The sequence below is a fragment of the Nerophis lumbriciformis genome, linkage group LG03 (genome assembly GCF_033978685.3).
Source record: "Nerophis lumbriciformis linkage group LG03, RoL_Nlum_v2.1, whole genome shotgun sequence".
NCBI classification, from domain to species: Eukaryota; Metazoa; Chordata; class Actinopteri; order Syngnathiformes; family Syngnathidae; genus Nerophis; species Nerophis lumbriciformis.
The window spans coordinates 25,544,111-25,556,223 of NC_084550.2; the positions used below are offsets into that span (position 1 = coordinate 25,544,111).

Below are 12,113 nucleotides of genomic sequence, written 5' to 3' on the forward strand. Positions count from 1 at the left end.
TACGGCAATCTAAAAGAAGCAACAGTAAAATGGGTCATTTTGTTATTGGAAAGGAATACTGCACTTTTTTGTCTATCCTTCACAATCGTTATGGGAGACAAGAGAACCGGTTTATTGTTATTTATGCATTCTAACTTGTAAATAAAAGTCTTCTTACGACGGAGGTAACGGGAGGTCCTCTATTGCAGTGATAAAACCTCTAAATAACCGTACAAAAATCCCCGTTTACATGTCGTGACTTGACTATTAACCGAGTATTAGTGATATTGTTATTATAAGTACTGACGCAGGGCGCTAACAAGCTCGTTGCTGAGCTGGTGAGCGGCTTTCTCGCCTGGGAGCTGGTGAAAGTGAATCCCAACTGGTAAATCATGCCTCTCCCCTGGATGGTAGAAGGACATAATTTGACGAGTCGGTCAGTTTTGCCATCCAGTTTAGACCCGTAAATGGCCAAAAAAAAAAAGACACGAAAAAACGCTTGGTTTCACCCCCCCGGCGGGAGAGTTTGTTAGAATGAAGTAGTGTGGTGGCTATTTATTGCTACCACATTTCCGATAGCTAACATTAGCATTTTGATATTAGCATTGAAAGTCACTTATTAGTTTAGCAGAGCCAAAAATTCCTCGTCTTCGTCGAGCCAATGTTGATCCTTGACTGTCCTTTTATCCGGGTAGCCTCCCTTTTTCTTTTTTTGTCTCTTCAGATTAAACTTTTCGTTTCTTTGGTTGTTTTGCAGCTTCGGCTTTGATAGCAGTAGTTGCACGTAGGCCTTCTTCCTCTTCTTCTTGTTCTTCTTGTTCTTGTTCTTCTTCTTGTTCTTCTTCTTCTTGTTTTTCTTCTTCTTCTTCTTGTTTTTCTTCTTCTTCTTCTTGTTTTTCTTCTTGTTCTTCTTCTTCTTCTTCTTCTTCTTGTTTTTCTTCTTGTTGTTGTTCTTCTTGTTCTGCTTGTTCTTGTTCTTCTTCTTGTTCTTCTTGTTCTTCTTGTTCTTGTTCTTGTTCTTTATCTTCTTGTTCTTTTTCTTCTTGTTCTTGTTCTTGTTCTTCTTGTTCTTCTTCTTCTTGTTCTTGTTCTTTTTCTTCTTGTTCTTGTTCTTCTTCTTTTTGTTCTTCTTGTTCTTCTTGTTCTTGTTCTTCTTTTTCTTCTTGTTCTTCTTCTTGTTGTTGTTCTTCTTCTTGTTCTTCTTCTTGTTCTTCTTCTTCTTCTTCTTCATCTTCGTCTCCGTCTTCGTCTTCTTCTTCTTCTTCATCTTGGCTCTCTTTGTCTTCTAATTGTTCTTCTTGTTCTTCTACTTCGTCTTCTTCTTTTTCATCATCTTGTCTCTCTTTGTCTTCTTCTTCTTGTTCTTCTTCTTCTTCTTCTTCTTCATCATCTTGTCTCTCTTTGTCTTCTTGTTCTTCTTGTTCTTCTTGTACTTGTTCTTGTTCTTCTTCTTGTTCTTGTTCTTCTTCGTCTTGTTCTTTTTCTTCTTGTTGTTCTTCTTCTTCTTTTTCTTGTTCTTCTTCTTGTTCTTCTTCTTTTTCTTGTTCTTGTTCTTCTTGTCGTTGTTCTTGTTCTTCTTCTTGTTCTTCTTCTTGTTCTTCTTCTTGTTCTCCTTCATCTCCGTCTTCGTCTTAGTCTTCTTCTTCTTCTTCTTCTTCTTCATCTTGGCTCTCTTTGTCTTCTTCTTCTTGGTCTTCTTCTTGTTCTTCTTGTTCTTCTTCTTCGTCTTCTTCTTTTTCATCATCTTGTCTCTCTTTGTCTTCTTCTTCTTCTTCATCATCTTCGTCTCCGTCTCCGTCTTTGTCTTCGTCTTCTTCTTCTTCTTCTTCTTGGTCTTCTTCTTGTTCTTCTTCTTTTTCATCATCTTGTCTCTCTTTGTCTTCTTCTTCTTGTTCTTCTTCTTCTTCTTCTTGTACTTGTTCTTCTTCTTCTTCTTCTTCTTGTTCTTCTTCTTCTTCTTCTTCTTGTTCTTCTTGTTCTTCTTTTTCTTGTTCTTCTTGTTCTTCTTGTTCTTCTTTTTCTTCTTCTTCTTTTTCTTGTTCTTCTTCTTCTTCTTTTTCTTGTTCTTGTTCTTGTTCTTCTTCTTCCTCTTCCTCTTCTTTTTCCTCCGTCTTTTTAAGAAATGGGGAAAGGGGTAGTGATGTATGCCGTAAAGCCAGTCGGCACATTTGTAGTTTTTTTGCGTAGCGCCCTCCTCAAAGTGGACTCAGACCCCTCAGGCCGTGACACAGGTGTCATGCAACTAGTTGTGTGTTCTTGTATCGTCCCAAAAGTTAAAGTGAGCATTTCCACCGGAGAAAAGACAGTTCCAGTTCCAGTTCTCCTCGGTCTCCTTATTACCACGCAAATGTTCTTTACTCCTGTTTACGCCACGCTGCGTAACAACCGTGTGTTTACGTGTGATCGGGGCAGATCCAGCGCGCCCTGCTCCGGAACAACCAGACCCAGCGCTTCTCCCAGAAGCAGGCTCTCCGGCTGCACCAGGGCCTGGTCACCAGCACCGCCGAGCAGGTGTGTGTTCCTGCGGACCGGACCGCTCAACGTGCGGGAGAGGAGGCTGGAAAAGTAACAAAATGTGCATATTTCTGCATGTGGAGGTGATGGAGCGGCTGTGCGTGCGGGTGCAGCAGCAGATCGGTGTGCTGAAAGGCTCCGAGGACGCCGAGGAAGTGCAGACCGCCAAACAGATCCTGAAGGAAGCGAGGAATTCCCGAGCTGTGAGTTTCACAATTTATTCAATTGTTGTTTTTGTACCTCTCTTCTCAGGCGCGCGGATTAATTGATGTTATCAATAAATGTGGCTTTTCTGTTGCACACCATTTAAAAAAATAAAATAAAAAATCTGACTTTTTGATGAAAAAAATCCAGATTTCTCGACATTTAGAAAAAAATCCCGACTTTTTGACAAAAACAATTCCGACCCAATATCTAAGTTACATTTAAAGCAGTGTAGGTGGCACTGGTAGCAGGTGGGTAAAGTGTCTTGCCCAAGGACACAACGGCAGTGACTAGGATGGCGGAAGCGGGAAACGAACCTGGAACCCTCAAGTTGCTGGCACGGCCACTCTACCAACCGAGCTATGCCGCCCCAAAATATAGTGTATATACGTTGTAAAATCTGTTATTCACGCAGAAATGTTTATTTACATACCTTAATTGTTTCCAAAAAGTGTCTGTAACAAGGCAGTAAAACAGCTTATCAAGCAAAACAGAAGTCATGGTCATGGACCCGCAAGGAAGCTAGCTCTCCAATCAGCTAAACAGACTCAATAATTCTTTCAATTGGTGAATTTACGAAATTGAAACAATACAAAAAGAATGCCATTGTAAGTTAATAATACTAACACAGACACTCGTAGACGTGTTAGCGTGTTAGCTAATGCGAAAATATGCATGAAAACACTCCTACAGACATCACACATGGGACGGTTTAGTAAGTATGAATTGTTTTAGTTGTATTGTAAAACTTAAAAACGTTGCTTGGAGTGACGAATGGAGAATCCATACGAGCAGAAACGCTATGGACGGTTTTATGTAAGTAACTTTGCGCCTAGAACAATCCGGATGGTTCTTTTCCTCTTTGTTCCGTAGCACACGACGTCCACGGTTTCCAAAAACAATTTCGAAATGTGGACTCGTCAGACCACAGAACACTTTTCCACTTTGCATCAGTCCGGGTTCTGGGTGTTGTTGATAAATGACTGTGGCTTTGCATAGTAGAGTTTTAACTTGCACGTACAGACGTAGCGACCAACTGTAGTTACCGACAGTGGTTTTCTGAAGTCTTCCTGAGCCCATGTGGTGATATCCTTTACACGCTGACGTCGCTTTTTGATGCAGCACCGCCTGAGGGATCCAAGGACCGTGATATCATGTCTTACGTGCAGTGATTTCTCCAGATTCTCTGAACCCTAAATTCCTTGCAATAGCCGGTTGAGAATTGTTCTTAAACAATTTTCTCAGGCATTTGTTGACAAAGTGGTGACCCTCGCCCCGTCCTTGTTTGTGAATGGCTGAGCATTTCATGGAAGCTGCTTTTATACCCAATCATGGCACCCACCTGTTCCCAATTAGTCCGTTCACCTGTGGGATGTTCCAAATAAGTGTTTGACGAGCATTCCTCAACCGTCTTTTTTGCCACTTGTGCCAGCTTTTTTAAATCCAAATCCAATGAATTTTTTTTCAAGGTAAAAAATGATTTTCATGGTAAAAAAATTATTTTCAATCTACAAAAAAAAATGTCGAGGTAAAAGTTGATTTTCAATCAATCAATCAATCAATCTTTATTTATATAGCCCTAAATCACAAGTGTCTCAAAGGGCTGCACAAGCCACAACGACATCCTCGGTACAAAGCCCACATACGGGCAAGGAAAAACTCACCCCAGTGGGACGTCGATGTGAATGACTATGAGAAACCTTGGAGAGGACCGCATATGTGGGTAACCCCCCCCCCCCCCTCTAGGGGAGACCGAAAGCAATGGATGTCGAGGTTTTCAAGGTTAAAAAATGATTTTCAAGGTTAAAAAATGATTTTCAAGGTAAACACATTTTTTTCAAGGTAAAAGTTTATTTTCAAGGTAAAAACTGATTGTCAAGGCAAAAAATGATTTTCAAGGTAAAAAATAATTTTCAAGGTAAAAAATTATTTTCAAGGTAAAAGTTGATTTTTAAAGGTAAAAAATTATTTTCAAGGTAAAAAATTATTTTCAATGTAAAAAAATATTTTCAAGATAAAAAATTATTTTCAAGGTAAAACAAATGTTCAAGGTAAAAGTTGATTTTCAAGGCAAATAATAATTTTCAAGGTAAAAAATTATTTTCAAGGTAAATTATTTTCAAGGTAAAAAACAATTTCAAGGTAAAAAATGATTTTCAAGGTAAAAAATGATTTTCAAGGTAAAAAAAGATTTTCAAGGTAAAAAATAATTTTCAAGGAAAAAAATTATTTTGAAGGTAAAAAAAAATATTTTCAAGGTAAAAAAACAATTTCAAGGAAAAAAATTATTTTCAAGGTAGACACATTGTTTTCAAGGTAAAAGCTTATTTTCAAGGTAAAAGTTGATTTTCAAGACAAAAAATGATTTTCAAGGTAAAAGTTGATTTTCAAAGCAAAAAATTATTTCCAAGGTAAAAATTGATACTCAAGGTAAAATTTGATTTTCAAGGTAAAATTTGATTTTCAAGGTAAAAAATTGTTTTCAAGGTAAAAAATTATTTTCAAGGTAAAAAAATATTTTCAAGATAAAAAATTATTTTCAAGGTAAAAAAAAATGTTCAAGGTAAAAGTTGATTGTCAAGCCAAAAAATAATTTTCAAGGTAAAAAGAAATATTTTCAAGGTAAAAAAAATATTTTCAAGGTCAAAAAAAAATTTCAAGGTAAAATTTGATTTTCAAGGTAAAAAATTATTTTCAAGGTAAAAAATGATTTTCAAAGCAAAAAAATGATTTTCAAGGTAAAAACAAATTTTTCAAGGTAAAAGTTGATTTCCAAGGTAAAAAATGATTTTCAAGGTAAAAACACATTTTTCAAGGTAAAAGTTCATTTTCAAGGTAAAAAATTATTTTCAAGGTAAAAACAAATTTTTCAAGGTAAAAAAATATTTTCAAGGTAAAGACAAATTTTTCAAGGTAAAAAATTATTTTCAAGGCAAAAAAATATTTTCAAGGTAAAAAATTAAATTCAAGGTAAAAGTTGATTTTCAAGCCAACAAAAAAAATTTAAGGTAAAAAAAAAATGTTCAAGGTAAAAAAATATTTTCAAGGTAAAAATAAAATTTCAAGGTAAAAGTTGATTTTCAAGGTAAAAAATTATTTTCAAGGTAAACACATTGTTTTCAAGGTAAAAGTTTATTTTCAAGTTTAAAGTTGATTTTGAAGACAAAAAATGATTTTCAAGGTAAAAGTTGATTTTCAAATCAAAAAATGATTTTCAAGGTAAAAAATTATTTTCAAGGTAAAAACAAATTTTTCAAGGTAAAAGTTGATTTTCAAGGTAAAAGTTGATTTTCAAGGTAAAAAATGATTTTCAAGGTAAAAAATGATTTTCAAAGCAAAAAAATGATTTTCAAGGTAAAAACAAATTTTTCAAGGTAAAAGTTGATTTCCAAGGTAAAAAATGATTTTCAAGGTAAAAACACATTTTTCAAGGTAAAAGTTAATTTTCAAGGTAAAAAATTATTTTCAAGGTAAAAACAAATTTTTCAAGGTAAAAAAATATTTTCAAGGTAAAAACAAATTTTTCAAGGTAAAAAATTATTTTCAAGGTAAAAAATTATTTTCAAGGTAAAAAATTATTTTCAAGGTAAAAAAATATTTTCAAGATAAAAAATTATTTTCAAGGTAAAAAAAAATGTTCAAGGTAAAAGTTGATTGTCAAGCCAAAAAATAATTTTCAAGGTAAAAATAAATATTTTCAAGGTAAAAAAAATATTTTCAAGGTCAAAAAAAAATTTCAAGGTAAAAGTTGATTTTCAAGGTAAAAGTTGATTTTCAAGGTAAAAAATTATTTTCAAGGTAAAAAATTATTTTCAAAGCAAAAAAATTATTTTCAAGGTAAAAACAAATTTTTCAAGGTAAAAAAATATTTTCAAGGTAAAGACAAATTTTTCAAGGTAAAAAATTATTTTCAAGGCAAAAAAATATTTTCACGGTAAAAAATTAAATTCAAGGTAAAAGTTGATTTTCAAGCCAACAAAAAAATTTTAAGGTAAAAAAAAAATGTTCAAGGTAAAAAAATATTTTCAAGGTAAAAATAAAATTTCAAGGTAAAAGTTGATTTTCAAGGTAAAAAATTATTTTCAAGGTAAACACATTTTTTTCAAGGTAAAAGTTTATTTTCAAGTTTAAAGTTGATTTTGAAGACAAAAAATGATTTTCAAGGTAAAAGTTGATTTTCAAATCAAAAAATGATTTTCAAGGTAAAAAATTATTTTCAAGGTAAAAACAAATTTTTCAAGGTAAAAGTTGATTTTCAAGGTAAAAGTTGATTTTCAAGGTAAAAAATTATTTTCAAGGTAAAAAATGATTTTCAAAGCAAAAAAATGATTTTCAAGGTAAAAACAAATTTTTCAAGGTAAAAGTTGATTTCCAAGGTAAAAAATGATTTTCAAGGTAAAAACACATTTTTCAAGGTAAAAGTTAATTTTCAAGGTAAAAAATTATTTTCAAGGTAAAAACACATTTTTCAAGGTAAAAAATTATTTTCAAGGTAAAAAATTATTTTCAAGGTAAAAAATTATTTTCAAGGTAAAAAAATATTTTCAAGATAAAAAATTATTTTCAAGGTAAAAAAAATGTTCAAGGTAAAAGTTGATTGTCAAGCCAAAAAATAATTTTCAAGGTAAAAAGAAATATTTTCAAGGTAAAAAAAATATTTTCAAGGTCAAAAAAAAATTTCAAGGTAAAAGTTGATTTTCAAGGTAAAAGTTGATTTTCAAGGTAAAAAATTATTTTCAAAGCAAAAAAATTATTTTCAAGGTAAAAACAAATTTTTCAAGGTAAAAGTTGATTTCCAAGGTAAAAAATGATTTTCAAGGTAAAAACACATTTTTCAAGGTAAAAGTTAATTTTCAAGGTAAAAAATTATTTTCAAGGTAAAAACAAATTTTTCAAGGTAAAAAAATATTTTCAAGGTAAAAACACATTTTTCAAGGTAAAAAATTATTTTCAAGGTAAAAAATTATTTTCAAGGTAAAAGTTGAATTTCAAGGCAAAAAAATATTTTCAAGGTAAAAAAAAAAATTCAAGGTAAAAGTTGATTTTCAAGCCAACAAAAAAAATTTAAGGTAAAAAAAAAATGTTCAAGGTAAAAAAATATTTTCAAGGTAAAAATAAAATTTCAAGGTAAAAGTTGATTTTCAAGGTAAAAAATTATTTTCAAGGTAAACACATTTTTTTCAAGGTAAAAGTTTATTTTCAAGTTTAAAGTTGATTTTGAAGACAAAAAATGATTTTCAAGGTAAAAAATTATTTTCAAGGTAAAAACAAATTTTTCAAGGTAAAAGTTGATTTTCAAGGTAAAAGTTGATTTTCAAGGTAAAAAATTATTTTCAAGGTAAAAAATGATTTTCAAAGCAAAAAAATGATTTTCAAGGTAAAAACAAATTTTTCAAGGTAAAAGTTGATTTCCAAGGTAAAAAATGATTTTCAAGGTAAAAACACATTTTTCAAGGTAAAAGTTAATTTTCAAGGTAAAAAATTATTTTCAAGGTAAAAACTAATTTTTCAAGGTAAAAAAATATTTTCAAGGTAAAAACAAATTTTTCAAGGTAAAAAATTATTTTCAAGGTAAAAAATTATTTTCAAGGTAAAAGTTGAATTTCAAGGCAAAAAAATATTTTCAAGGTAAAAAAAAAATTTCAAGGTAAAAGTTGATTTTCAAGCCAACAAAAAAATTTTAAGGTAAAAAAAAATGTTCAAGGTAAAAAAATATTTTCAAGGTAAAAATAAAATTTCAAGGTAAAAGTTGATTTTCAAGGTAAAAAATTATTTTCAAGGTAAACACATTTTTTTCAAGGTAAAAGTTTATTTTCAAGTTTAAAGTTGATTTTGAAGACAAAAAATGATTTTCAAGGTAAAAGTTGATTTTCAAATCAAAAAATGATTTTCAAGGTAAAAAATGATTTTCAAGGTAAAAACTAATTTTTCAAGGTAAAAGTAAATTTTCAAGGTAAAACATTATTTTCAAGGTAAAAACAAATTTTTCAAGGTAAATTATTTTCAAGGTAAAAACAAATTTTTCAAGGCAAAAAATTATTTTCAAGGCAAAAAATTATTTTCAAGGTAAAAAAAAATGTCAAGGTAAAAGTTGATTTTCAAGGTAAACAAAATTTCAAGGTAAAAGTTGATTTTCAAGGTAAAAAATGATTTTCAATGCAAAAAATGATTTTCAAGGTAAAAAATAATTTTCAAATTAAAAAAATGATTTTTAAGGTAAAATTTTTGATTTTCATTTTCAAGGAATTGGCTTTCAATTCCAAATGAGCTAATATTTGCAAAAAATAACAAAGTTTACCAGTTGGAACGTTAAATATCTTGTCTTTGCAGTCTATTCAATTGAATATAAGTTGAAAAGGATTAGATTATCTTTTTATTTACCATTTACACAACGTGACAACTTCACTGGTTTTGGGGTTTTGTACATAAAAGATGCAACATTTCTTCCTGTATGCATTCCTAATATGGTTGATTATTTTAGTGTTTTTACGGTAGTGTGGCGCACTGGATGGTAATCAAAGGGTTTTCAGGGAAGATCAATAAGTTAACCAAAGATGCCAATCACAAATACACACACAGGCCGTGGTCAAATATTTCATCTCATCGCTACTTCACTTGGCGGAATCTTCAAGCGCGAAGTTTGACGCTGGCAGGCTTTTTCATATTTCTAGACAGATGTTCCGTGCGCTCTGATGTCGAAAACTGGAAGTGTTTGTGCACCAGGGAGTCCCTGCGAGGGGTGTTAAAGCAGCTTTCATGGACGTTGAAAGATGATATACGGAATTTTTTTATATATATATATATATATTTTTTTTAACAAAGTTAATTCAATGCAGTTCTTTTAAAATCTTGGGGAATGTCGAATAGACCCGAGTCATGTGGGGAATTTTTATCAACCTAGAAAATTTGCACAAAAAAAAAGCTAAGTTATTACGTGTATATGCTCTATATTAGGGGTGTCTAGGGTTGCAAAATTCCGGTAATATTCAAAGTTGGAAACTTTCCATGGGAATTGATAGGAAATTAATGGGAATAAACATTGAATGCAACATGCTAGCTATTGCAGCATGATTATTAGCTAAAAAAAAAACCTGATTTAATGCAAATCCAGTTGAATTTTAACCCTGCACGGTGCATTCCTCCGTCACATGTGCAGTGCATTCCGAAATTTTCTGTCAAAAGGTCTGTATTTTTCTATCAGAAAGTCGGGATTTATTCTGTCAAAAAATCAGCTTTTTTTCTAAGTGTTAAAAAGTCAGGATTTTTTCCGTCAAAAAATCGGTATTTTTTCTGTCAAAAAGTCAGGATTTATTCTGTCAGAAAATCAGTATTTTTTCTGTCAAAAAGTCAGGATTTATTTTGTCAGAAAATCAGTATTTTTGCTGTCAAAAAGTCAAAATTTTTCTGTCAAAAAGTCAGTATTTTTTCTGTCAAAAAATCAGGTTTTTCTGTCAAAAAGTCTTTTTTTTTTTTCTAAGTGTCAAAAAGTCAGGATTTTTTCTGTCAAAAAATCAGTATTTTTACCGTCAAAAATTGGTATTTTTTCCGTCAAAAAGTAGGTTTTTTTATGTCAGAAAGTCTAGATTTATTCTGTCAAAAAATCGTTTTTTTTCTATCAAAAAGTCGGTATTTTTCTGTCAAAAAGTCGGTATTTTTTCTGTGGAACAATCAGGTTTTTCTGTCAAAAAGTCAGGGTTTTTTTCAAAGTGTCAAAAAGTCAGGATTTTTTTCTGTCAGAAAGTCAGGATTTTTTCTGTCAAAATATCGGTATTTTTTACATAAAAAAAATCTGTATTTTTTTCTGTCAGAAAGTCGGGATTTATTCTCTGAAAAAATCAGGTTTTTTCTGTCAAAAAGTCTGTTTTTTTTTTCTAAGTGTCAAAAAGTCAGGATTTTTTTCTGTCAGAAATTCAGGATTTTTTTCTGTCAGAAATTCAGGATTTTTTCTGTCAAAAAATCTGTATTTTTTCTGTCAAAAATCTGTATTTTTTCCGTCAAAAAATCTGTATTTTTTCCTGTCAAAAAATCTGTATTTTTTCCTGTCAAAAAATCTGTATTTTTTCCTGTCAAAAAATCCGTATTTTTTCCGTCAAAAAGTAGTTTTTTTCTGTCAAAAAGTCGGTATCTTTTCTGTCAAAATATCAGGTTTTTTCTGTCTGTTATTTTTTTCTAAGTGTCAAAAAGTCAGGATTTTTTTTCTGCTAGAAAGTCAGGATTTTTTCTATCAAAAAATCGGTATTTTTTCTGTCAAAAAATTAGTATTTTTTTCTGTCAAAAAATTTGTATTTTTTTGGTCAAAAAGTCAGTATTTTTTCTGTCAAAATATCAGTTTTTTTCTGTCTTTTTTTTTCTAAGTGTCAAAAGGTCAGGATTTTTTTTCTGTCAGAAAGTCAGCATTTTTTCCGTCAGAAAATCGTTATTTTCCGGTCAAAAAGTCGTTTTTGTTTTTTGTCAGAAAGTCTGGGTTTATTCTGTCAAAAAATCTGTATTTTTTTCTGTCAAAAAATCTGTATTTTTTCTGTCAAAAAGTCAGTATTTTTTTGGAAGTGTCAAAAAGTCAGGATTTAATTAGCCATTACAGGAGCTGTGTCAAAAAAATGATGTGTCATGATTTGTAATAATACAATACAATAAATATGTTGTTATATTTGATTCTAATCGGCTGTGTCTTGTGTGTGGCAGCTGTATCCATCCTTGTGTGAGTTGGCCCACGTCTTGTCGGTGGACGGCCCCATCAGGCAACGCCTGGACACTTTGGTCGGGGAGCTGGCGAAGGCTGCTGACAAAGAACTGCAGGTATAATCCCAAAGACGTGCAAAATACAACACCCAACTGCGCCCAAGACCCAACCTCCGGGCTGATGATTTTAGCTTGTCCTGAAGAAATTGGAGATAATCTTCCTTTTTCATTGTCCCATTTACTCTCTGTAAAGCGCCAGTTCCATTGGCAGCAAAACAGGCCCAGAGCATAATACTACCACCATGGTTTATTTTTCACTATGAGTCTCTTTGTGTGCTTTTCCGCCATCATCTCTTATGTCCGTTACTCTCGCTCGCCTTCCAACTCTCTCTCTCTCTCCTTCTCGGCTGCTCCCTTTAACAGAGTGACAGGTGATTAGATAAACATTCCCATGTGGGTCATCTACGCACCTGTCGCTGATCTCAAAGCCGGTCCTGGCACACCCCGCTTTGCTGCAGGTCCGCAGGCCCAGAGCATAATACTACCACCATGCTTGACGGTATGGCTGGTGTTCCTGGAATTAAAGGCCTCACCGTTTCTCCTCCAAATATATTGCTGGGTATTGTGGCCAAACAGCTCCATTTTTGTTTCATCTGACCACAGAACTCTCCTCCAGAAGGTCTTATCTTTGTCCACGTTATGTCAGATGACACAAAAACGTGACTTATACGTGTGGA

The 12,113-nt window shown here is 31.9% G+C and overlaps 1 protein-coding gene across 10 annotated transcripts in view; it reads left to right on the forward strand.

Annotated features, from left to right (window-relative positions):
• The window catches only part of carmil3 (capping protein regulator and myosin 1 linker 3), a 265,948-nt gene that overhangs the window by 219,087 nt on the left and 34,748 nt on the right, over positions 1 to 12,113 (forward strand). For all 10 annotated transcript variants that reach the window (XM_061935936.1, XM_061935943.1, XM_061935994.1 and 7 more), the window contains 3 exons: positions 2,392 to 2,490; positions 2,577 to 2,696; positions 11,380 to 11,493. In XM_061935936.1, coding sequence (XP_061791920.1) covers positions 2,392 to 2,490; positions 2,577 to 2,696; positions 11,380 to 11,493 — 333 coding nt within the window. The remainder of the gene's footprint in view (positions 1 to 2,391; positions 2,491 to 2,576; positions 2,697 to 11,379; positions 11,494 to 12,113) is intronic.